The 27880-nt window shown below is 37.6% G+C and overlaps 1 protein-coding gene across 1 annotated transcript in view; it reads left to right on the top strand.

The window, feature by feature from the left end:
• The window catches only part of EYS (eyes shut homolog), a 1642163-nt gene that overhangs the window by 1265037 nt on the left and 349246 nt on the right, over positions 1–27880 (top strand). The window contains exon 30 of the mRNA XM_029223300.1: positions 19888–20031. Within this exon, the coding sequence (XP_029079133.1) occupies positions 19888–20031 (144 nt within the window). The remainder of the gene's footprint in view (positions 1–19887; positions 20032–27880) is intronic.

Genomic DNA, 27880 nt, shown 5'->3' with positions numbered 1-27880 from the left:
TTATTGAATTAAAAAATATTTAGAAAAAAAAAAAAGGGACGGATAGAACCTTAGGACAAATGTTGGAAGCAAAGCTATACAGAGAAAATCTTACACAGAAGCATACACATACACCTTCACAAAAAGTGGTAAAGGGGGAAAAATCATAAATCTTGCTCTCAGAGACCACCTCCTCAATTTGGGGTGATTCGTTGTCTAAAGGAGGGAAGAAAGGAAGGAAAGAAAGAAAGAAAGAACAAAGGTAAAGTATAATAAAGTTATTACATTTAAAATTAATTATTAAGAAAAAAATTTTTTTAAAAAAACCATTGACGGATAGAGCCCTAGGACAAATGGTGGAAGCAAGAGTATACAGACAAGATCTCACACAGAAGCATACACGTACACATTCACAAAAAGAGGAAAAGGGAAAAAAATCATAGATCTCGCTCCTAAATTCCACCTCTTCAATTTGGGATCATTCCTTGTCTATTCAGGTATTCCACAGATGCAGGGTATATCAAGTTGATTGTGGAGCTTTAATCCGCTGCTTCTGAGGCTGCTGGGAGAGATTTCCCTTTCTCTTCTTTGTTCTCACAGCTCACAGGAGCTCAGCTTTGGATTTGGCCCTGCCTCTGCGTGTAGGTCGCTGGAGGGCGTCTGTTTTTTGTTCAGACAGGACGGGGTTAAAGGAGCCGCTGATTCGGGAGCTCCGGCTCACTCAGGCCGGGGTGGGGGGGGGGGAAGGAGGGGCACTGCATGCGGGGCGGGCCTGCGGCGTCAGAGGCGGCATGACGTTGCGGCAGAGGCCGGCGTGACGTTGCACCAGCCTGAGGCCCGCCTTGCGTTCTCCCGGGGAAGTTGTCCCTGGATCCCGGGAACCTGGCAGTGGCGGGCTGCACAGGCTCCGCGGAAGAGGGGTGTGGAGAGTGACCTGTGCTCGAACACAGGCCCCTTGGTGGCAGCAGCAGCAGCCTTAGCGTCTCCCGCCCGTCTCTGGGGTCCAAGCTTTTAGCCGCGGCTCGCGACAGTCTCTGGAGTTCCTTTAAGCAGCGCTCTTAAACCCCTCTCCTCGCGCACCAGGAAACAAAGAGGGAAGAAAAAGTCTCTTGCCTCTTCGGCAGGTGCAGGCTTTTCCCCGAACTCCCTCCCGGCTAGTCGTGGTGCACTAACCCCTTCAGGCTATGTTCAAGCCGCCAACCCCAGTCCTCTACCTGCGCTCCGTCCAAAACTGAAACCTGAGCCTCAGCTCGCAGCCCCGCCCGCCCCGGCGGGTGAGCAGACAAGCCTCTCGGCCTGGTGAGTGCCGGTCGGCACCAATCCTCTGTGCGGGAATCTCCCCGCTTTGCCCTCCGCACCCGTCGCTGTGCACTACTCCGCGGTCCCGAAGCTCCCCCCTCCGCCTCCTGCAGTCTCCGCCCGCGGAGGGGCTTCCTAGTGTGTGGAAACTTTTCCTCTTTTGTCGCTGTTTTTTCTTTTTTTCTTTTGCCCTACCCAGGTACGTGGGGAGTTTCTTGCCTTTTGGGAGGTCTGAGGTCTTCTGCCAGCCTTCAGTAGGTGTTCTGTAGGAGTTGTTCCACGTGTAGATGTATTTCTGGTGTATCAGTGGGGAGGAAGGCGATCTCCGCCTCTTACTCTTCCGCCATGTTCAAGGTCCCCCCCCGATATTTATCATTTTAATAGTAGGAATGTTCTACTAAAGTTCACCCTTGAAATGATAGCTACCTACTTTTCGATAATTTGCAGTTCTCTCCTAAGCTTTTTCTTTTTTTAAAAATTTTATTTATTGTTTGATTGATTTTTGGCTGTGTTGGCTCTTCGTTACTGTGAGCGGGCTTTCTCTAGTTGTGGGGTGTGGGAGCTACACTTCGTTGCAGTGTGCGGGCTTCTTATTGCTGTGGCTTCTCTTGCTGCGGAGCACGGGTTCTAGGCGTGCGGGCTTCGGTAGTTGCAGCACGTGGGCTTAGTAGTTGTGGCTCACGGGCTCTAGAGTGCATGCTCAGTATTTGTGCACACAGGGCTTAGTTGTTGCGTGGCATGTGGGTGCTTCCCAGGCCAGGGATGGAACCCTTGTCCCCTGCATTGGCAGGCGGATTCTTAACCACTGCACCACCAGGCAAGTCCCAGCTTTTTCTGAAGTGTGTTAAAGTTATGTATGATCATTGAAAATATAATAGATAAATTAAATAGAAAATTAGATACAGCTGAGAAAAGAATTAAGTACAGGAATTTGGACCTGAATATTTGAATACAGAGAGACAAAGCAAATATGCAAGAGAAGTTTAAAATATGCTGAATAGAAAGAGAATGTGTAACATAATTTTTCTAGCACATTTTTGATTATTTTGAAACATCAACCATGGAATCCAACCAAGAGAGATATAATATCTTCAAATTGTGGAGAGAAACTAAATTTCAGTCTACAAATATTTGCACAGTTGAAGTTTCATTGAAGAATACGATCCAAATAAATATATCTTCTGAAAAAAAACAAAAACTAAGAGGTTTTACCAGCAAGAGATACTCACTAAAGCAACATGAAAAACAAGTACTTCCAGAATAAGGAAAATGATTCCAGAATTAAAATCAGCAAATCAAAAAGGAAAAAAAAACTGTCTATATAAAACAATAATTTGAATATATTCCTTGAGTTGAAACAAAACAGTATATAAAAAAATGCAAATTCTTTCAAATTCTCCATGATATGATTTTTAGTGAGTTAAATTTGTCCTCAGCTTTCTCCTTTATGGTAGCAAGTTATCTGCCAGTCATCTGTAAATTGATTTTTGCTTTGGACAGGGATGTTCTATATGCTCTGGCTGAAAGAATCCACAAAAGTTTCATAAGTGTCAGGATGCTTAATTTTCACAGGAACATATTTCCCATTCTTTAGCACTCATATATTTAATCAAGACAGCTAGATACATTCTATTTTCCAGGTACTATGTAACAGTTATCAGCAATATATCACCAAAACTAGTAAATCATTGAATAGATAAAGTATTTTATGGGAGAGTAAAGCAAACAAGCTCCTCATGGATTAAATTGTGATATCGTATTGGAGAATTGAAGTAACCTTGAGGCAGGGATATGAAGGCATAATGTTATCCTTGCCAGGTAAAGGCAAACAAATTCAAGAGTTCTTTGCTTGTTAGAATAGAGATATAGGCTTTGCTGAATTGATACTTACATACCAGGTGCCAGGAGACTGTTTATTTGGTCTAATAAAGTGATCACATCTGAAACAGTGCTAACATTGGAGTTATGCTTATGTAAGCTTAGCATTATACACTGTCATTCTCCAAAACTCATTCTCAAAGACCTCTGTACCAGCCACATGGAAGGGAAATATAATGGGCATATAATATAAATCACCAGGCTTGTACTTTTAAATCTCAATGGAGACATTGAACTCAATGATAATTTTAGTCAGAGCTCCTTTGGTGGAGCCATGAGGATGGAAGACAATTAGAAAGAATTTGGACATTGGAAATATCCTATCATTGGAGTCTTACAAAAGTTATTTCTGAATTTTTTTGTGTGTTCTATTTCCAATGACTATCAATGACTTTAAGATTATGATTTGTCTTCCAAGAAGATATAAAGAATAGCATAACAACCATTTCATAGCCTTTACAGTGTAAGAAGTAAAACATTACCAATATATTTGAAGCCGTCGTGTAAACATTCCTGCCATTTCAGGAATAAACACTATACTGAATTTGTCTTTATCAGCCCCATGCATTTGTCTGTACTCTTAGTATATATCACTAAATAACATAATATTGCTTTATTTGTCTTAAAACCCTTTGTACAAGTAATACCAAAATATTGTATATTAATGCATATATGTGGAATCTAGAAAAATGGTACAGATGAACCCTTTTGCAAGGCAGAAATAGAGACACAGATATAGAGAACAAATGTATGGACACTGGGGGGGAAAGCCACGGTGGTAGGGGATGAATTGGGAGATTGGGATTGACATATATACAGTAATATGTATAAAATAGATAACTAATAAGAACCTGCTGTATTAAAATAAATAAATAAAAATTAAAATATATAATACCAACAGTATGTGTGCTTTTGCAGCTTGCCCCTTGTGTTCAATATTATACTCTAGAAGTTCATCCATGTTGATATTTGTAGGAGTAACATTTCACTGTTGTATAGTATTCATTTATATGCCTCCATCAATTTATATTCTCCACATTCTACTCATGAAAATTTATACTTTCTTTGTAATTATTTTATTGTATGAATTATACTCTTCTGACTATTCTTATACAAGCCTTCTTAAGTACATATGCAAGCGATTCTTGAAAGATCTAGGAAAGCAATTGGTTCTAGTTTATGTACTTCTTAATTATTACCAGATAGTGCCAGATTGTTTTCTAATGTGTTTATACTAAATTTTTACTCACCCCAGTAAATATGTAACAGTTCAAATTACTGCACATCTTCACCAACTTCCAATGATGAGACTTTTTAAATTTTGCTAATCTGAAAGCTATAAAATTATCTATCTAAGAGCAATATAAATGTGTATTTTCCTGAATAATAATGAGGTGGGGCATTATTTAAAGTGTTTCATTTTATGAAAATATCTTTGCTACAAATCCTTACTTTTTGTGATGTCTCATTCTCTGGATTCTGATTTCCATGATCATCAATGACTTGCTGGCTGATTATAATTTTCTTTCAATGTGAAATGGCTTTAGGAAAAATAATAATAAAAAAAGTCAGGACAGGGGCTTCCCTGGTGGCACAGTGGTTGAGAGTCCACCTGCCAATGCAGGGGACGCGGGTTTGTGCCCCAGTCTGGGAGGATCCCACGTGCCGCGGAGCAGCTAGGCCCTTGGGCCATGGCCACTGAGCCTGCACGTCCGGAGCCTGTGCTCCGCAGCGTGAAAGGCCACAGCAGTGAGAGGCCTGTGTACCGCAAAAAAATAAATAAATAAAAATAAAGTCAGGACAGAAGATCTAAATAGACATTTCTCCAAAGAGACATACAGATGGCTAAAAAGCACATGAAAAGATGCTCAACATCACTAATTATTAGAGAAATGCAAATCAACAGTATAATGATGTATCACCTCACATAGGTCAGAATGACCATCATCAAAGTCTACAAACAATAAATGCTGAAGAGGGTGTGGAGAAAAGGGAACCCTCTTACACTATTGGTGGGAATGTATCCTGGTATAATCACTGTGGAGAACAGTATGGAGGTTCCTTAAAAAACAAAATAGAGCTACCACATGATACTGCAATCCCATTCCTGGACATATATTTGGAGAAAACCATAATTTGAAAAGATACATGCACCCCAATGTTCATTGCAACACTATTTACAATAGCCAGGACATGGAAGCAACTTAAATATCCATCAACAGAGGAATGGATAAAGAAGATGTGGTACATATACACAATGGATCATTACTCAGCTTTAAAAAAAAAAAAGCCATTTGCAACATGGCTGGATCTAGAGATTGTCATACTGAGTGAAGTAAAACAGACGAGAAAGATAAATATCATATGATATTGCTTATATGTGGAATCTAAAAAATTGTGCAAATAAACTTATCTGCAAAACAGAGATAGAGTTACAGATGTAGAAAACAAACTTATGGTTACCAGGGTGAAAGGGGTGGGGCGGGAAGGATGAACTGGGAGATTGGGATTGACATATACACACAGCTATATATAAAATAGATAACTAATAGGTAACTAATAAGGACCTACTGTATAGCACAGGGAACTCTACTCAATACTCTGTAATGGCTTATGTGAGAAAAGAATCTAAAAAAGAGTGGATATATGTATATGTAGAACTGATTCACTTTGCTGTACACCTGAAACTAACACAACATTGTAAATCAACTATACTCCAATAATTTTTTAATCCAAAATATTAAATTAAATTAAATTAAAAAGAAACTTTAAAAAAAATTCAGTATCCCAATCCATATGACAGTTATATTTTTAAATTAATAAATTATCATTCTTATGTCCATCTTATGGCCATGCTTAGACAGCATGAGTTGTATACTCAGTGCCTGATCACCCCACCCATGATAAGAGCAAGTTTGGGGATCAAAGTGGAGGTCTGGGTCCTGGGACCTGGAAGCTTAATTGTAGATTTACTTGTGAATTTCTATGTATCTCGCCTTAGATTAATGATTTTCAAACATATTGAGCAAACTGTTACTCATAAACCTTATATAGAAATCAGAACAGAGTGGAGCCACTATAACTGAAGCATCACAGGAGCCCAGACTTACTCTGCCATCAAATACAGGGCAAGGTTATTCTGAGGGGGAAGGGAGAAAATACATATATTAGAGACTAAATAAGAACATAGGGACATAGCAATAGACTAAATACACATTAAAAGTTTTATAATGTTCTATGTAAGTCAATGGCAACATGTTTGAAGACTTATCTGAAAGAGATGATATTTTTGGAAAAAATAAAATTACCAAAATGATTCAAGAAAAGACAAAGACCAATTAGCAGATGTATTAAAGGAGGCAAGCAAAATTAAATAATGAATGTTCAAAATGCAGAATAGAATAATGTGGGTAGCATATAGCTAACTTGGAAAATTATAAAATATTGGAAGGCAAGTTAAAAATGATCTTATATGCCAAACTAAAAGATGACTATTTTGCTAGCAATGAGGGACCATTGAAGACTCTTTTAAACAATAACATAATATGATCAAATTTGTGTTTGAATAAGATATATTTAACAGGAATTGAACAAAGGAGGAACTGAAGTCATGAGAACTGGTTAGAAAGTATTTGGAAGAATACAGACAGGAGATGAAGAAGGCATTACAATTGAAAGAAAAAGAATAGAATTAAATAACTGATAAGATGAATGATGTGGGTGTGGGGGGATAGGGACCAAAAGAAAAACATGGGATGACTATGCAAGATTGTTATTTGAACAAATAGGTAGATGGAAATTCTAAAATTAAAATTCAAAACAAAATATTAGAGGTATGTCCATTCATTCATCAAACATGTACTGAATATCTGACAAAATTATACTACTTTTTGGCAACACAAAAATATTAAACTGTGATAAGGAGAGTGGCCAAGATAGCAGAGTAGGAAGATCCTGAACTCAGCTCCTCCTATGGGTACACCAAGATTACTACTATTTACAGATCAATTATTGATGAGAAAGACTAGCAGAAAAGATCTTCTACAGCTAAAGATATAAAGAAGAAACCACAACAAGATGGATCAGAGTTACAGAGATGTGGAATAGTCAAGACCCGCACACTTGGGTGGGCAACCCACAAATGGGAAGACAATTACAATTGTAGAGGTTCTCCCCAAAGAGTGAGGGTCCTGAGCTCCACATCCGGCTCCCCAACCCAGGGGTCCTGCACTAGGAAGATGAGCCCCCAGAACGTTTGGCTTTGAAGACCTGTTAAGCTTAATTTCAGGGGAGCCTGAGCACTGTGGGAAAGAGACTCCCCTCTTAAAAGACACACACAAAATCTCACACTCTCCAGGACCCAGGGCAGAAGCAGTAATTTTAAGGAGCCTGGGTCAGACCCACCCACTGATCTTAGAGAGCTTCTTGGAGAAGCAGGAGGTAACTGGAGCTCACCCTGCAGACATAGACACTGGAGAGAGGCATTCTGGGGAAATCATTCTACCTCATGGACACTGGCCCTGGTAAGTGCCATTTTGGAATCCTCCTTCTAGCTTATTATGCTAGGACACAGCCCTGCCCACCAGCCTATCTGCACCCATACTGGGACAACTCAGGCCAAGGAGCTAAAGACAGGATATAGCCACACCCACCAGCAGTTGTCTGCCTTAAGACACAGTGAGACCACAGCCACGCTGGGACCCAGGCCTGTCCGCCAGAGGGCTCAGCAAACCAGTGTACTGGCATTAGCCCCAGGACCCAGGCTCACGCACAATTGGATGGGCACCAGCCCCGACATCCCCTGATCACTGGCTCAACCCACCAGGAGGTGGACACTAGCCCCAGGACACTGCAGTGGTACAGCCTGCTGTATCAGGACACTATTCACCCACCAGCAAGCCAGCACCAGCCCTGGGATCCCTGGGCACCAGCCATGCCCACAAGCACCAGCCATGCCCACATTACAAACAAAATGCAATAACAAGAGGAGGTAAAATCTTATGGACACATTACCAATTTTTTACAATAAATTATAGTGTACAGCTCCATCACAGAATCTTTTTATACAAAGCCACTAATGTAAACACTGAAAGAAATCTGTCATGTAGGTCTTTAATCTTGATTTAACAAAGTTTGTACAGTAGCAGATTATATCAAAAGTCTAAGAAAGCACAGTGAGTTTTTTGTCATGTTCTAAAATTTTTATTTACATAACATAAAAATGAATTACATATAAGGGAACTCCCATATGGCTATCAGCTGATTTTCAGCAGCAACTCTACAAGTCAGAGAACAGTGGCATGATATATTTAAAGTGATGAAAGGGAAACCTACAACCAATAACACTACACAACATGGCTTTCTTTCAGATTTGATGAAGATATCAAAATTTTACAGACACACAAAAGCTAAAAGAATTCAGCACCACCAACCACCTTTACAAGAAATGTTAAAGGGATTTCTCTAAGGAAAAAAGAGGCTACAACTAGAAATCTGAAATCTACAAAATATTAAATCTATAGTAAATGCATATATACAGTAAGGATAATAAATCAGTCATGTATAAATCTAGTAGGAAGGTTAAAAGACAGATGCAGTAAAATCATCTATATCCACAATAAACAGTTAAGGGATGCACAAAACAAAAAGATGTAAAGTCTTATGTCAAAAACAGTAAACATGTTGAGGGGGAGTAAAAATTCAGGATTCTTAATTCATTTGAACTTAAGGTGTTAGCAGTTTACAATAATTATATATATAAAATTATATATATATATATATATATATATATATATCCCGATGACTACAAAATAAAAATCTATAATAGTTAAACACAACAAAGATAAAGGAATCCAAACATAACAATAAAGATAGTCATCAAATCACAAAGCAAGATAGCAAAACAAGAAGAAAGGAACAAAAAGAGATCTACAAAATGTCCAAAAACAATTAACAAAATGGCAACAATTACATACTTATCAATAATGACTTTATTCCATGTAAATGGAATAAATAGTCTAAACAAGAGTCATGGAGTGAATATATGCTGCCTACAAGATAATCACTTCAGATATAACACAAACACATGCAAATGGAAATTTTTTTCTTTTAAAGCCAGGATACCAATACTTATATTAGACAAAAGAGAATTTAAAATAAACACTGTAACATGAGACAAAGAAGGACATCACATAAAATCAAGGGAGTAACCCAAGAAGCTATAACAATTGTAAATATATATGCATTCAATATAGGAACACCTAAATACATAAAGCAAATATTAACAGACATAAAGGGAGAAATTGACAGTAACACAATAATAGTTGGGGGTGTTACTACCCCACTTACATCAATAGACAGATCATTCAGACAGACAATCAATAAGAAAACACTGGCCTTCAATGACACATTAGACCAAATGAACTTAATATATAGATATATAAAGGGAATTCCCTGGAAGTCCAGTGATTAGGACTTTGTGCTTCCATTGCAGGGGGCACCAGTTCAATCTCTAGTCAGGGAACTGAGATCCTGAAAGCTGCATGGTGTGGTCAAAAAAAAATAGAAGTGTATAGAATATTCCTTTCAAAAGCAGAAGAATACACATTCTTTTTAAGTGCACATGGAACATTTTCCAGGACCAATCACATGCTAGACAAAAAAAGTCTCAGTAAATTTAAGAAAATTGAAATCATATCAAGCATCTTTTCCCAGCACACACTATGAGACTAGAAATCAACTACAAGAGAAAAACTGGAAAAAAACACAAGCATGTGGAGTCTAAACAATATGCTACTAAAACATCAATGGATTACTGACTAAACCAAAGAAGAAATTGAAAAAAAAAAAAAAGAAAAAACACTTGGAGACAAATGAAAATGAAAACACAGTGATTCAAAATCTGTGGGATGCAGGAAAAGAAGTTCTAAGAGGGACAATTATAGCTATAAAAGACTACTTCAGGAAACAAGAAAAATCTTAAATAAATAAACTAACCTTACACCTAAAGGAACTAGAAAAAGAAGAAGAAACAAAATCCAAAGTTAGTAGAAGGAAAGAAATCATACAGATCAGAAGAGAAATAAATGAAAAAGGGACAAAAAAAATAGAAAAGATCAATGAAACTAAGAAACTGCTTTAGGGAAATATAAACAAAATTGATAAACCTTTAGCTATATTCAACAACAACAAAAAAAAATGAAAGAAAAGAAAGAGAGATGACCCAAATCAATAAAATTAGAAATGAAAAGGGAGAGGTTACAAGAAACCACAGAAATACAAAGGCTCACAGTATATTATTATGAACAAATACACCAATAAAATGGACAGTCTAGGAGAAATAGACAAATTGCTAAAAATGTGCAGTCTTCCTAGACTGAACCAGAAAGAAATAGGAAATATGAACAGACTGATTACTGGTAGTGACATTGAACTAGTGATTACAAAAAAAAGAAGAACAAAAGAAAGAAAGAAAAGAAACCAACAAACAAAAGTGCAGCACCAGATAGCTTCACAGGTGAACTCTATCCATCTTTTAGAGAAAAGTTAATGCTTATCCTTCTCAGACTATTCCAAAAAAATGAAGAGGAAAGAACATTTCTGAACTCTTTCTATAAGGACAGCATCACCCAGTTCGACAAAACTGGAAAGAGATATCACAAAAAAAGAAAATATCACTGATGAACATAGATGAAAAATATTCAACAAAATATTAGCAAATCAAATTCAGCAATATATTAAAAGGATCATACATCACAATCAAGTGGAATTTATCCCTGGGATGCAAGGATGGTTTAATATTTGCAAATCAATCAGTGTGATACCTTACATTAACAAATTGAAGAATAAAAATCATATAATCATCTCAATAAATGCAGAAAAAGCTTTTGAAAAAATTCTATATCCATATATGATAAAAAAACCCAACTCTCAGCAAAGTGGGTTTACAAGGAACAAATCTCAAAATAATAAAGGCCATGTATGACAAACCCACAGCTAATATCATACACAATGGTGAAAAAGCTGGAAGCATTTCCTTTAAGATCAAGAACAAGTCAAGGATGCTCACACTCACCACTCTTATTCAACATATGTTTGAATTCCTAGCCATATCAACCAGACAAGAAAAATGAATAAAGACATCCAAATGAAAAGGAAGAATTAAAACTAACACTGTTTGCAGATGATATGATACTGTAAATAGAAAGTCCTAAAGATGCCATGAAAAACTGTACTAGAGCTCATTAATGAATTAGGTAAAGATGCAGGATACAAAATTAATATAGAGAAATCTGTTGTATTTCTATACATTAACAACTAACTACTAGAAAGGGAAATTAAGAAAGCAATTCCACTTGCAATCATATCAAAAAGAATTTAAAAACCTAGGAATAAATCTGAATAAGGATGTAAAAGACCTGTACTCAGAACACTATAAAGACATGGATGAAAGACACTGAAGTTTGCACAAACAGATGGAAAGGTACACCATGTTCATGGATTGGAAGAATTAATATTGCTAAAATGACCATATTACTCAAGGCAATCTCCAGATTCAGTACAATCCCTATCAAAATACCAATGGCACTTTTCACAGAACGAGAGCAAAGAATTTAAAATTTTGTATGAAACTCAAAAGACCTAGAGTATCCAAAACAATCTTGAAAAAGAAGAACAAACCTGGAGGTCTCATACCCCATGATTTCAAACTATACTATGAAACTAAACAACATGTTACAAAAACAGACACATACATCAATAGAACAGAGTAGAAAGCTCAGCAATGAACCCACACTTATATGAGTAACTAATCTATCACAATGGAGGCAAAAATATGCAATGGGGAAAAAACAGTCCCTTCAATAATTGGTGTTGGGAAAACCAGACAGCTACATCAAAGGAATCAAACTGTAACTCTCTCTCATCTCATGCACAAAAATAAATTCAAAATGGATTACATACCTAAATGTAAGACCTGAAACCATAAAACTTCTAAAAAGAAACATAGGCAGTGTGCTCTTTGAAATCAATCTTAGTAATTTTTTTTAGATATGCCTCTTTAGGCAGGGAAAACAAAAGCAAAAATATATAAATGGAGTTCCATCAAACTAAAAAGCTTTTGTACGGTGAAGGAAACTATCAAGAAAACAAAAAGGCTACATTATGAATGGGAGAAGATATTTGCAAATGATATGTTCAATAAAGGCCTAACAGCCAAAATATATAAAGAACTCATACAACTCAACATCAAGAAAACAAACAACCCAACTTAAAAATGGGCAGAAGATCTAAATAGATATTTTTCCAAAGAAGATGTACAGATGGCCAACAGACACATGAAAAGATGCTCAGCATCACTAATCATCAGGGAAATGCAAATCAAAACCACAGTGAGATATCACCTTACACCTATCATAATTCTATTATTGAAAAGACAACAAATAATAAGTGTTGGTGAGGATGTGTAGAAAAGGGAACCCTTGTGCACGGTTGAAGAGAATGTAAATTGGTACAGCCACTGTGGAAAACAATATGGGGATTCCTCAAAAAAGTAAAAATATTAGTGGAACTATCATATGATCCTTTTCACTCCTTGGCATTTATCTGAAGGAAATGAAAACACTAATTAGAAAAGATATAGGCACTCCTCTATTCACTGCAACATTAATTACAATAGGAGAGATATGGAAGCAACCTAAGTGCCATCAGTAGGTGAATGGATAAAGAAGTACTGGTATACTAGATTCTTTGAATGACTTTGATGTGGAAAGTTCAGGACATAACAACATAACAAAAAAGCATAAAGACCAGCCAAAAGTTCTACTCCATCTACATGTCTTAATAAATGTGATGTACTAAATACTAAAATTTTTTAAAAGTACTTGTATATACGTACAATGGAATATTAGCCATAAAAAAGGAATGAAATCTTGCCATTTGGAACAACCTGAATGGACTTAGATTGCATTATGCTAAGTGAAATAAGCCAGGCAGAGAAAGACAAATGCTGTATGATTTCATCTATTGAGGAATCTAAAAAAAAAAAATAAAAACAAAACAGAAATGAGTCAAAAATACAGAGAACAAACAGGTGGTTGCCAGAGGGGAAGTCGTTGCTGGGAGGGAATAAATAGGTAAGGGGATAAATAGGTAAGGAAGATAAAAGGTACAAAACTTCTAGCTGCAAAATAAATGAGTCATGGGTATGAAATTTACAGTGTATATAATATGGTCAATAATAATGTAATATCTTTGTATGGTGACATATAGTAACTAGACTTATCATGGTGATCATTTTGAAAAGTATCGAAATATAGTATCACTATGTTGTGTAACAGGAACTAACATAGTGTTGTGTGTCAACTATACGTCAAAAACAATCTCTCCCAAAAACATACCCATATGAAAATTGATCAGATTTGTGGTCACCATAGGTGGGGGATGGGGAATTGGATGAAGACAGTCAAACGGTACAAACTTCCAGTTATAAGATAAATAAGTACTAAGGATGTGATGTACAACATGATGTATATAATTTACACTGCTGTGTGTTATACATGAAAGATTTTAAGAGCATAAACCTTAAGAGTTATCATCACAAGAAAAATTTTTTTCTATTTATTTAATTTTTATGAGCTGGTGTATGTTCACTAAACTTCTAGTGATAATCATTTCATGATATATGTAAGTCAAATCACCGTGCTGTACACCTTAAATATACAGTTGCTATATGTCAATTATAGGTCAATAACACTGGAAGAAAAAAATTAAGCCATGATGCCTACATTTAAGGAAATCACAACTATTACATAGTGAGTCATACAGGAAAATGTCACTGTACAGTTTAATAAGTGCTGTAATAGGAATATATAGCAAGTATTTGTGATAATAATAAGGAAGCTCTTGTCAACTTGATATTGAGAAGGAAGATCAAATTAAAAAAAAATTAAAAAAATTTTAAAAAAAAAGCAACAACCTGAACTGAGTTCAGGTTGCCTATTTTCCTTCCAAATGGGTCTATATAGTAGAGAGCTGGATATATAAGGTCAGAAGCTATCTGTGCTAAAGATAAAAATTTGAGAGTTTTCAGAAGCTAGAAAGGAGCTAAAGTTGTGGGAACAAATGAGATCATGCAGGGAAATTTTCTAAACTAAGTGAAGGAGAAGGTATAGAAATAGACTAAAGATTAGTAGCTACTATGAAAACATGTCAAGTACAGTGTGAGATATTGATGGGTCTTTGTATCTTTCTTGTCCTAGCTTTATTTTTACTACGTGGAAGGTATTTTCATTAATATGTATAGCATTTAGTTCTATTTCATTGGCCTTAGAACTTAATTTTTTAAATTTTGGAATAATATAGATGATTATAACTTTTGTGTCTTTGAATATTATTGGTTAGATATATTATTTTTTAGTGATGAATCCTTCTTCAGGAAGAGAGATACATGGACTTATTGACTGGTGATACTCTTTTTAATCACATAATTTAATAAAATTAGAATCATAAAAAAAGGAATGTAATATTTTTAAACTAAAAACAAGGTAAATAATTTCATTGCATTTGTATGATGTTCTTTCTGGAGAAAGTAAGAAAAACTGAACAAAAACATTTCAATAGTAATAATTTTTAATGTCTATTGAGTAAATCAAATTTATTTCCATTATAAAGGAGCAATAGCAAACAATATTATGTTTCTTCTAATACCAAGAATTACAATAAAGGTATGTGGGTAATTTGTGATTCACTGCATTTGTGGTTTTATTTGTATGTTAGTATGTCATTTTCTGGGGTTAGATCAAGGAGACCTTTATACAACATAAGAGGAGTGTGCCTCACATGTAGACAAGGTGTTCCATTTCTATTCAGAATGAATAACACTTGTGCTCTCAGCTGCATTGTGTTCACAATAAAGGTATTAATCTCTTCTGTGTTTTCTTTATCATAAAGTACTCCATGGTGGTCTCCTGGATAAATTTCAATTAACTGACTATAGCTCTGATTCATACTTTAGAAATACATTTGGCAATAAAAATTAAATTCATCCATATTTTTAACATAATGTGCTTCAGACTCAGTACTGAGGTTCCATAGCCTCCTTTGACAATTTGAGAGTTTTAAATAATATAAGGGATTTAAAAGATCTTTCTCCTGGGTTAATTTATTGGATTTGCCCATGACTCAGACTGATTTTAAATTTTTTAAGCATGTTAAAGCTAATATACTTTGTTATATCAATCTATATGATTTTTAATACATTTAAACATTACAGATATCTATGTTGTAATCAGAAGCCACTAATTAATTACTATATGACATATTTTGTAAGATGTTTAATACATATTTCCATATAAAAAACCTTGGGTTTTTTTTCCATTTATAATTGGAAGAAAAATAAATTTAGAGTGTATTCAAATAGCATTGCCGAAGAAGCTTTTGGAAGCAGCAGGAAAACACTCTACCTAACCCCAATTAGTCTTGTTTTCTACATTCAGGGCAGTTCTGTTTCTCAACATATCCACTAAACATGATGATAATGAAAATTAATATGGTTAGAAAGCAATTCAATAGCAAATGTTTATAGTTCATAATTGTTGTTTCCTGTCATAACTTTCGTAAAACATGTCAGCTCTGAAAAAAAGGCTCAAGGAGCATGTAAGCTAGACACATGCACCTAAATTATACAGTAGCTATTCTCCTGCAAAGCAATGCAGAATTCATTTTTTAGCAAATTGAATTATACTTTTATTGCTCTTGGTGAGTTCACTACTTCTCAGGATAGGTAAGCTTGATTATGAATCCAAATATTTTAATTCATATGTGAACTCTTATATAAAGAAAATTTCTTGTGGATTTATCAACAATGTGAAAAGTTTAACCACAAGAAGAATGCTAGAACCCCATCTCTATAGAGTTTTCTCATTCCATTTTAACTATAAGAATGTCTTTCTGTCCCTGTTTTTCCAAAACTACCACAAATGAAAATTTTAGCTACATTTTTATTTGTCTAAGAATGTTTTTGCCTAAAATGTATGAAACTCATCATGCCATAGGGAGCTGCAAAGATAAATCAAACACAAATCTTGCCATAGGAGAATGAGCAGTACAGAAGGCAGATGGGGTGGGTTTTTTTAGACATCCCCCCCATCCCCCCACCCCTGCTCTCATTGGTTCTTACATCTCACAGTTGCTCCTTGGTGCCAACAAATGTCAGGAAAAATCGTCAAGGGAACAGGGCAGTTCTGTAGTTCCTGAAGGTTTTTGACCAAAGATCTTAGATAATTACAACTAATGTTGATGTCACAGCAATGATTTCACAATGAAGACATCTATCAGACACAGTAGGAAGGAAGGCCATTTAGAAAGGAGCCATTGCCAACAACTGAGTTGAAATGTAATAAGAACTTAAACAAGGGCAATGTCAGCAGAAGGAACACTGCAAGTTTTGATCTAAGAAAGAGGTGACAGGAAGCAGCAAATAGTTTGAGAAGAGATGGGTGGACAACCATGCTGAGTTTCTAGGCCTGGGAGAGTAGGTGCCAAGAGCAAAACAACAGAAGAGGAGCAACAGGAAAGACAGAGGTGGATTAGATGACCCAAAACAGAGCCTCGAAAACTAAGCATTATGGAGTGGTTGAAAGGGCCATCTGGAAACAAGCTGTCAGGCAGGTAGGAAGACAGTCAATGTGTAGTGGTGTCATAAGAGACAAGGAAGGAGAAAACTTTTATAAAAATAAGTCTTAAGTATTACAGAGGCAGGTGAGCACTACGGAAGGATTTGCAAACTGGGCCTAAAACCTTTGACAAAAAAGATCCAGTAAAATACAGAGCCAGGAAGGTAAATTTCAATGAGATAAAGATTGTGCATGGAAGGCCAAGGAGTGGTGAAATATATGATGTCACATAACTTATTTTTTATTACTTTATAGTTGATTTAAAATATTGTGTTAGTCTTAGGTGTACAACAGAGTGATTCAGTATTTTTGCAGATTATACTCCATTATATGTTAATACAAGATAAGGGGTATAATTCCCTGTGCTATACAATATATCCTTGTTGCTTATCTATTTTATAAGTAGTAGTTTGTTAATTCTATATACCTACTTTGTCCCTCCCCCTCTTCCCTTTTCCCTTAAATCAGTTTGCTAATAGATAAAGTATATAATTTTTATCTGACAATACAAAGTTATAGACAAAATCAGGATGTTAAAAATAAACTTTCACACACCAGATTATAATGTTGTAAACAAAATGAGGTACCATATCTAAAAGCAAGATTTGACTAGAAAATACTCTTCATATAAAAAGAAGCATCATTTGAAGAGGAGAAAGGATTTTAAAGACATGAAAACACGATTTTGAGAAAAATGATTTTGTAGAAAGCTATCCTGTTGACCTCACCCTGCACCCTCTCCAACCCATCACATCTGACAGTGTTTAAGGATAGTTAAAACCCTATCATTCGGAAAGGAACATAACGGACCAACAGAGTCATGCATTCATATCTGAAAAAGCCAAAGCAGCCTGTGTGTGTGTGTGTGTGTGTGTGTCTGTCTGTCTGTCTGTTTGTCTGTCTGTGTCTGTGTATGTGGAGAGAAAGATAGGGAAGAGATTGACCACTAACTATACCTCCATAGACAGCAGGGAAGGAAATGTCTACCATGGTCTAGATATGGACTCCTCAGGAAAGCCATTTGGCCTGGATTCACTTGATGTTCTGCCCCAGTGGTTTTCCTAGTCAGGTGCTCAAGACAACCTTAGCATTCTCCTCAGCTGTCCTGAACTTTAGAGAAGCTTCTTCCCGACTCTAGGCCCATGACCTCACATTTCTCAGAGCTTCTACTATGGAAAACTTTTCGTTGTAATTCTTTCTTTGCATCTTTTGAGATATAAATATTTTTAAAATCTTCTTGCCAGTTTGACAACCAAAGATGCTTTTCTTCGGGACCCAGAACCATCTCTTTGAAATGCAATCATCAATAAAGATAGTGGCCCTCTCTGTGGGCAGGTAGGAGCCTTGTTCTAAGCTGTAAACTGTCTTCTGTGATGAAGACATGAGAGAGTTTATGCTTTTAGGGGGTAGGGCCAAATAGCGACACAGGTAGCCCATGGGCCCCTCACCTCAGCTTAAAAAATCTGTCACCTTTTGTTTCAGAGGAGTTGAGCAAAAGCTGAGTTCTGGCCTCTCTCCCCTATTTCAATAGCCTTGAATAAAGTCTTCCTTACCTCTTTCACTTTGTCCAGTGCAACTGTTGCTTCAACACAGGCAAGTAGTTGTTGGCAGCAAGAGTCTGTATATAATGTGAAAAACCAGAGGGGACCAAGTTAGAAATGAAGAGACAAAATCCTAGGAATTGTAGCTGGCAAAGGGTGTCAAAAGATTACACAAATGCTCATGAGTCATAGGGTTAAAATACAGGACGTTCAGTTAAATTAGAATTTCAAATGAACAACATATAATTTTGTAGTATAAGCTTAACTCATGCAATGTTTGAGACATACACTAAAAAATTATGTGTTGTTTATCTGAAATTGAAATTTAACTGAGCTCCCTATATTTTATCTGACATTCCTACTGTGAGAAAAACAGTTTCAAACATCTGTTCTTCCTAGAGAGCAGAGGACTGCTTACGACAGTATTGGTGGCCAGCTGTAATAGCTACACTTTACTATGAACTTCTCTCTCCTTTCTGCCCACTTTGCCCTCTCTGCAAAGCTCAAAGTATCTGAAACAGCAGCTAGCTTGAGAGGAGGCTCTAAGAACATAAAAAGAAGAGAAACCAACTTCTTCCTGCCCGGAAAACAGGCAGCGGGTGACAGGTGCCCTGCAGGCCTTAGCTGGTTGGAGGGGGCTGGGGAAGTCATATCTCTAAAGGAAGATTTAAATGTTGATAAATTTCTTAGCCTGGATTAGCTTCTGTATAATTGTATAACTTAGAAAGAATGTAGGACTCATAGGGACTGCCAAGTTTTCACCCAGAGGCAGAGAAAATTTCCCCCATTGTGAGAGAGACAAAAATAAAGTTCTAGCCTCCCATATATTATATTACACTTGTTCAATGTATCAAGTCTATAGATCTAAATATATATATGACAATAAAATACTTTCCAAATTTTATGTGCCTCCAGATTTTATGAGATTAATTCATTTAAAGAATAATTTTAAAAGGATAACTGTAAAAATTATTAATCACATTGCATATTATAGTAATACTACTTATAAAATATTTAAGTATTATTGACAAGCACTAAATATTAATGAATATTAATAAAATACCTCTATGAGACAAATTTCTAATCTTTTTTTGTCACAGACTTTTTTTAAACTTTTTTATTGAGGTATGATTACATCAAATAAAATTCGTGAATTTTAAGAGTGTAATTTGATGTACTGCCATTTGTATCACAGGATATTTTAAGAGTCTAATGAAAACTATTATTTCACATATGCAGGGAGACATTTTTAATACAATATCAGGGCATTTTTTTTCATCCATCTAAAATTTTTGCTTAAAGTTTTTTCCTATGAACTGGTAGTTAATTACTCGAGACAATGACTTTACAAATTTATTATACTTATATATCTAAATTTCTTGAAGTTTGGCCAAATATCTATAAATACCAGTGTTATCATTTTATATGAATGATAACTATAAATGTTATGTTCTCATCTACTTGATTAGCAATAGAATGCTATCAGAACATATATTAATATGACTTTTTTTTTTTAGATGCAGGTTTATTTTTTCCATCTTTCAATGGGAATTCCTACTTAGAACTGCCTTTTTGTACAACCCTGAGGAAGGAACGTAACAGAATTGTTAACATCTACTTGACTATACAAACAAGCACTTTGAATGGAACAATTCTCTACAGTGAGTATTAAATGTTTGACCTTCTATATGTCATGCTTCTTTCTCAAATATTAACCTACTGAATTAATGAATTATTCATTTAAATGTTTTGGGGAAACTTTTCTAGCCCAGCAAATGAAGTATTACCAAAAAGAAATCTTGTTTCTTTCTAGTTTTCTTTAGCAGTTTCTTTAATTTAGGAGTCACTTAATGAAACATGACTTACAAACAGGCTCTGAACCAGCAAAGAAGAATACAGCAAGCATATAAATTTGACAGCATATGGCTAGAGCAGTGAAACGGTAATGCTACAAATGTTTCAAATAGCATATTTTTTATAATATAAATAACTAACATGAATTGCATTCAATACTTGGTAACTTGGAAAAAGGTATTTCAAAGCTGGTATTCATTTGACAGTTGGGAAAATTCTTATCACTCTTTAAGCATTATCTTAAATTTAGCTGGCAAAAAAAAAAAAGTAGTATTAACAATATTCGTTTAAGGAAATACCTCCATGTACAGGGTTCTCTACATTTTGGTCTCTTTCACTCATGGGCAAATACCACTAAAGTGTATTGCCTGCAATATTACAAATGTTACAATTGTTTTTTTCTCTTTTGAAATGAATATACCATAGTTTTAACAGTTCCCTATATTGGAGATACAATGTCTTCAGTACTTGGATAGATGATCCACTGTAAGGCAACTCATTATTTCCCAAATGAGTTTCTCTTCCACTTTGAAATATTTTGCAAAATCGATTCATCTTACTGTACTTTCTAAACAAAACTTAAATTTTTTTTATTACTTGAGTATGAGAAAAATGCCTAAAAGAAGAATTTTTGGAAAACTGGGTATAGTTAAAAGCTTTGAACATTAAATTAAAACTGGGAATTTATGTTACATTTTAGAAAGAAACTAACTTGTCAGAACTAGGCCAGCATTATTTATTTCCTAGGAGTGTAAGTGCCCCTGTTTAAATGATAGCTTTAAATTATTTCATTTATTTATGTTTAAAATAAGAGAAGAAAATAATAAAAGAAAAACTGATTTTTTATATGGGAAACCTAAGTGGTGATAGGTGACCATGAAATTTGGAGGTAATAGTGCATTTCAGGGGGAACAAAACAAAACATAAAACAAAAGATATAAACATAATACTTTAAAGCCACAAAGAAAGCAAAGTCGTTTTCTGGCTTTGCAGTGTTTTAAGTTACCTAGATACGGAAGGTGTTTCCTTGTGAAAAGTGTGTTTTTAGCAACTGAAAACAGCTCAGAGCCAAAGAAGCAGCCAACCTCTACGAACTCTCCTACCCTGGGCCTGCGCTGCAGGCCCACATCCAAACTGCCACTCAACTTTCTCTTTCTGAAGGCCATAGACATACATGCCACGTGTGTCCACTCTGTTCAAGCTGGTGCTCTAAAACAGTCAAACCTAAGCTGATGTTAGTGCCATACAATTAATTTTGCCTTTTGTAGCCAATGACCTACCAAAAAAGTCAAACTAGAAATTATTAATGAGAAAAGAGTGCCCTTGGAATAATGAGCAGCCTGTGTCTTTGTCTTACAAAATTGTTGCTATCACAGCACTGGATGTGTGGAAACTGTTTACTCAAGGGAGTTTCATAGCCTGTGAAGGGAGAAAATATTGTCTGTAGCACATTCTTTTTGTTCATGTGTAAGTGGTAATTTAATCCCACACTCTTGGGAAGACCTCAGCAGAATGGTTTATGGGTTTGCTGTCTTCACTCCTCTTGGAATCTGTCAACCTCATAAAAGCCTCACAACAGATGAACACAAAGATTTTTGTGGTTCATTTAGACACCTGCAATTTTAAAGGTGTCCCTTAATTTGACTTCAGGACTAATTTTCTTTCCTTTGAAATCAGTATATTATGTGTAGGAGCAATTAAAAGTCGTGAGGAAATTAAAACAGATGTTAGAGTGTAAGGTTTTTTTGGGTTTTTTGGGGGGGTAGAGGGGTTGTTTTTTACCTTTGCTATTTTTACCTATTCCTGAACATTTTAGCAAAAACTGAATTTCATTTCACAAACATTTATTGAACATTTTTGCTTTGTATCATCACCTATTAAAGGGAAAACGATAGAGAGAAATATTAGATTGATAAGCCAATGACAGTTTTGAATTATATTCCTAGTTCAAAACTGTAGCTTTATCTTTTCTCAGTTTGCCTCAGCAACTAATTGATGTTGAAAAGGGAACAAAAGGGAGATAAAGTTTGAATCCTTATGGGGTTACAGTAAAATTCCTTAGAAAGGATAGTTTTTAAAAGAACTCTCTGTGGGAGAGAGACAGCTCTGAGAACAGCAGTCAAGATGAAAAGAAAGCTTTTTGAATCTGCCACTGAACCAATTCAGAATTCTGGAACACAGTCAAAGGAGCTGCTAATAGGTCACGGGAGAAGGGGTGAGACCACACAAAACTCTTTAGGTGCACACTCAGAAAATGAGCTCTGTTCAGCAAGCAGCATCAGTCAGGTTTTGTCATGGGATTTATTACTATGCAGGTGAATCCATTCTGTGCTATTTCTGTGAGAAGAAATAAGCAGGCCCTTTGGAAGGATGTGATCTGAGAATTAGGAGAAGACATTTGACCGAGATGCAGGAGGCAAATTACATGAGCAGCTCCAGTGGAAGAAAAGAATTCAGAAATAATCTTTATATTACTTAGGGTTTGTATTTAAGAAAGAGAGCAAAAGGACTGGTCTTAGAAATTTATTCCAGGTAGGAATTGATAGAACAGATAAGATTATTGAAACCTCCTTTCTGGTGCATTTAGGAAAGACTGGTAGAAGAGATATCTGATATTGCTGAAGAAAAAAATTAAATCTGAAGAATCATAACCTCTGTCTTTCTCTATAAAATGACTTCCCCAGCAAAATACACAATATCTTCATTAGACACCTTCTATGCCAAGACCAGTGAGACACCACAGCATTGCCTGACGTCTTATTAAGAAGCATCTTTTCTCATACAAAAAGTTTGCTTCATTTTTTAAATCAATTTTACAACGTGTAGCATAAAGTTCTCTGAATGCCTTTACCCCTTGATACTAGCTTCCAGTGGAGCTTGCTCCAGACAGAGAAGGGACAGAGTGGGATTGAGAGCAGGGTTGCAGGAAATCATGCATGGCCATTCATAAGGCATCTAGAAATCACTTTATTGTATCATTGTTATGCGGCAGCAAAGTCAAACTCAACAAATAGTAACTGAGTGCCACAAAGTGCACTGCACGCTGTCAGGCCCTGGGAGGGGTACAAATATGAATAAGATGTGGTCTGTGTCTTGCTTCTCACCATTCAATGGTGAGATCCTATGAGCCTAACTCCATGAGAAAGCTGACTGTGACAGTTTTCCAATAGGAGTACACAGTAAGGACTGGGGCTGAGTGGAGACTCATAATACCAGGAATCTGGGCTTATATCTCTTCTCTAACTAGGGAACACCTCATCGTCTGAGTTGGGTTTTACATCTATTCCACCCACACCCTCAGTACTTCAACCAGGGCCTTGCATAGATCAGCACTTGATTAGAATAGTTCTTAAATTTCTGTTTGTGAGTTACTCAGCTTTGGTGGTTACAATAAAAAATTAGTAGTTATTGAAACTTTATTTTAGGGAACTATTCTGTTAAACATGGCTATACTTTCTTCCAACAAAAGGGTATAGATTTTTCAGGATTTAGTCAAAACATAGTTTGAATCTGGGGCTTCCCTGGTGGTGCAGTGGTTGAGAGTCCGCCTGCCGATGCAGGGGACACGGGTTCGTACCCCAGTCCGGGAAGATCCCACATGCCGCGGAGTGGCTGGGCCCATGAGCCATGGCCGCTGAGCCTGCGCGTCCGGAGCCTGTGCTCCGCAACGGGAGAGGCCACAAGAGTGAGAGGCCCGCATACCGCAAAAATAACAAAACAAAACAAAAAAAACACAGTTTGAATCAAATGTAACTTTTTCCTGGGTCTGCTTAAACAAGTAAGAACAGAATGGGGGTTGGCAAATTTTTCCATAACAACCAGAAAGTAATTTTTTCTGCAGACCAGATGGTGTCTGTCATAACTGCTCAACTCTGCCAGTGTAGCATGAAAGCAGCCATAGAAAAAGTAAATAAATGAATGTGGCTGTGCTCCGAAAACACTTTACTTACAAAACCAGTCGATGGCAGAATTGACCCATGGGGCAGAGTTTGCCAACCCTTGACCTAGAACGATGTGATTCATTAAACTTCTCTTGAAATAGACGATTGTGTTTAAAACAACTAGATTCTATTTCTATGACTGAAATTTATGAAGAAAAAGATCAGTGAGCAATTCAACTCTGCTTCTGATGTAATTAATAAGGGAATGGAACAAGGTTACTCCTGGTTGACAGAGGAAGGGGCAGAAACAAAGAAATGAGCCTAGTCAAGACTGAACTTGCTGCCGTGCCCACCTCAAGAATGGTGTCAACCAGTGATTAGGAAAATTACTCTGGAGCTACTCTACCTGGCTCTGCCCTTTGGCATATTACCGAACATCTCTGTAAAATGGAATAATATTAATAATAACAATACCAAAGATGTTAAAAAGTTGTTTTAATATTGAGAGAGTTACCACGTTTAACGTGCTTAAAACAGTGTTTGGCATATGGCAATGTGCAGTAAGTGCTCAAACATCTTGTTCAGATATGCTTTAATCCCTCCTCCCTCGTGCCTGCCAGACAAGGACTCTAGGAATGGGAGGCCCAGGATATTTTTATCAAATGGGTGTCATTCATGTTGCATCCGTTTGATAGACATCTCCACTGTGGAAAAGAAAAATTCGACCATGAAAAAGTCTAGAATCAGGACTGCAACAGCAGTGGGATGAAATTGGTGCAGTTTTTAGTTTTCATTCTTGTCCATTTCATCTAAATAAAGAGGATTCATTCCTCTCAGACTCTGGAATTATGACTTTGTTTTACTGGTTAAGCAGAGTTAGCAGGCTAGGAAAAATTAAAATAGGCTTTCTGTAAATTTCAGAAACTGGCCCACTCTGCAGCAGCATGTGGGAAATATGTAATAATGAATTATGTATGCCAGCCTGCTTCCAGGCTCTTTCACCCTCCCCAGAGCTGCTCTGCCTGCTGTCCATCCAGGGACCAGCCAACGCACCCCAACTATATCCTACATACATGCTGCTCTACGATGTCTGCAAACCATTAGCTACTGAGGTTGCTGTTGCATTGCTGCTGCTCTGGACAAACACAAACCTTTCAGGATAGTGGGGAAAGTGGAGTTCTAGAGCTGCAGCAAAAGCCTGGGTTCAGCAGAGAACCCAGGGCAAGCTGGGAGAACAGTCTTTATCACATGCCACCAGGTGGTACCAGGAAGGAAGAGACCATCAGCTGCTGCCACAGGCAGTTCTGATCCAAGTATCAGGAGGTAACAACATCACCCAAGACTTGAGCCCAGATCGGTTGTGAGCTGACTGTACAACATAGAGCCAGTCAATGAAACTTTCTGTTTTGTATCTGACTATGAAACATGCAGATGTAATTGGTACTATCAAATTCACAAGGTTTGAAAACATATATTTAAAAGTGTTTTGAAAAATACAAAGTACCATACAAATGTATGGTGTTATTTATTTCATGGGAGATGGTAGAAATCCATGTCACTTTATGGAAATTTCCATACTCGACTATCTACGTACCGGATATAATAAACATTATCTGGAGAGAGGGGGAAGATGGCGGAACAGTAAGACGTGGAGATCACCTTCCGCCCCACAGATACACCAGAAATACATCTACATGTGGAACATCTCCTACAGAACACCTACTGAATGCTGGCAGAAGACCTCAGACCTCACAAAAGGCAAGAAATTCCCCGCATACCTCGGTAGGGCCAAAGAAAAAAGAAAAACCAGAGACAAAAGAATAGGGACGGGACCTGCACCAGTGGGAGGGAGCTGTGAAGGAGGAAAGGTTTCCACACACTAGGAGCCCCTTTGCAGGCGGAGGCTGCGGGTGGCAGAGGGGGGAGCTTCAAAGCCACGGAGGAGAGCACAGCAACAGGGGTGCGGAGGGCAAAGCGGGGAGATTCCCACACAGAGGATCGGTGCCGACTGGCACTCACCAGCCCGAGAGGCTTGTCTACTCACCCGCCGGGGCAGGCAGGGCTGCGAGCTGAGGCTCGGGCTTCGGTCAGAGCGCAGGGAGAGGAATGGGATTGGCCGTGTGAACACAGCCTGAAGGGGTTAGTGCGCCACGGCTAGCCGGGAGGGAGTCCGGGAAAAAGTCTGGACCTGCCGAAGAGGCAAGAGACTTTTTCTTCCCTCTTTGATTCCTGGTACCCGAGGAGAGGGGATTAAGAGCGCTGCTTAAAGGAGCTCCAGAGATAGCCGCGAGCCGCGGCTAAAAGCACGGACCCCAGAGACGGGCATGAGCCGCTAAGGCTGCTGCTGCCACCACCAAGAAGCCTGTGTGCGAGCACAGGACACTATCTACATCTCCCTTCCGGGAGCCTGTGCAGCCCACCACTGCCAGGGTCCCGTGATCCAGGGACAACTTCCCCGGGAGAACGCACGGCGTGCCTCAGGCTGGTGCAACATCATGCACGTCTCTGCAGCTGCAAGCTCACCCCGTATCAGCACCCCTCTGTCCCCCCGGCCTGGGTGAGCCAGAGCCCCCGAAGCAGCAGCTCCTTTAACCCCATCCTGTCTGAGCGAAGAACAGACGCCCTCCAGCGACCTACATGCAGAGCCGGGGCCAAATCCAAAGCTGAGCCCCGGAAGCTGTGCGAACAAAGAAGAGAAAGGGAAATCTCTCCCAGCAGCCTCAGCAGCAGCGGATTAAAGCTCCACAATCAACTTGATGTACGCTGCATCTGTGGAATACCTGAATAGACAAGGAATGATCCCAAATTGAGGTGGTGGACTCTGGGGGCAAGGTAGATGATTTTTTCCTCTTTCTGTGAGTGTGTATGTGTATGATTCTGTGTGAGATTTTGTCTGTATAGCTTTGCTTTCACCATTTGTCCTAAGGTTCTGCCTTTCTGGCTTTTTTTTTGTTTTTGTTTTACTTTTTAAAGTTTTTTTCTTAATCATTATCTTTTTATTTTAATTATTTTATTTTATCTTACTTTACTTTATTTTATCCTCTTTCTTTCTTTCTTTCTTTCTTCCTTTCTTTCATTTTTTCTCTCTTTTATTCTGAGCCATGTGAATGAAAGGCTCTTGGTGCTGCAGCCAGGAGTCAGCGCTGTACCTCTGAGGTGGGAGAGCCAACTTCAGGACACTTGCCCACAAAAGACCTCCCAGCTCCACTTAATATCAAATGGCGAAAATCTCCCAGAGATCTCCATCTCAACACCAGCACCCATCTTCACTCAACGACCAGCAAACTACAGTGGAGGACACCCTATGCCAAACAACTAGCAAGACAGGAACACAGCCCTATCCATTAGCAGAAAGGCTGCCTAAAATCATAATAAGGCCACAGACACCCAAAAACACACGACCAGACATGGTCCTGCCCACCAGAAAGACAAGATCCAGCCTCATCCACCAGAACACAGGCACTCATCCCCTCCACAAGGAAGCCTACACAACCACTGAAGCAACTTTAGCCACTGGGAAAAGACACCAAAAACAATGGGAAATATGAACCTGCAGCCTGCAAAAAGGAGACCCCAAACACTGTAAGATAAAAAAATGAGAAGACAGCAGATGAAGGAGCAAGATAAAAACCCACCAGACCTAACAAATGAAGAGGAAATAGGCAGTCTACCTGAAGAATTCTGAATAATGAGAGTAAAGGTGATCCAAAACCTTGGAAATAGTATAGAGAAAATGCAGGAAACATTTAACAAGGACCTAAAGAGGAAACAAGCA

The sequence above is a fragment of the Monodon monoceros genome, unplaced genomic scaffold, assembly GCF_005190385.1.
Source record: "Monodon monoceros isolate NGI ecotype Baffin Bay Population unplaced genomic scaffold, NGI_Narwhal_1 Super_Scaffold_15, whole genome shotgun sequence".
Classification (NCBI taxonomy): Eukaryota; Metazoa; Chordata; class Mammalia; order Artiodactyla; family Monodontidae; genus Monodon; species Monodon monoceros.
Note: the sequence above shows the minus strand (reverse complement) of the source record. Positions and strands in the feature narration are given on the sequence as shown.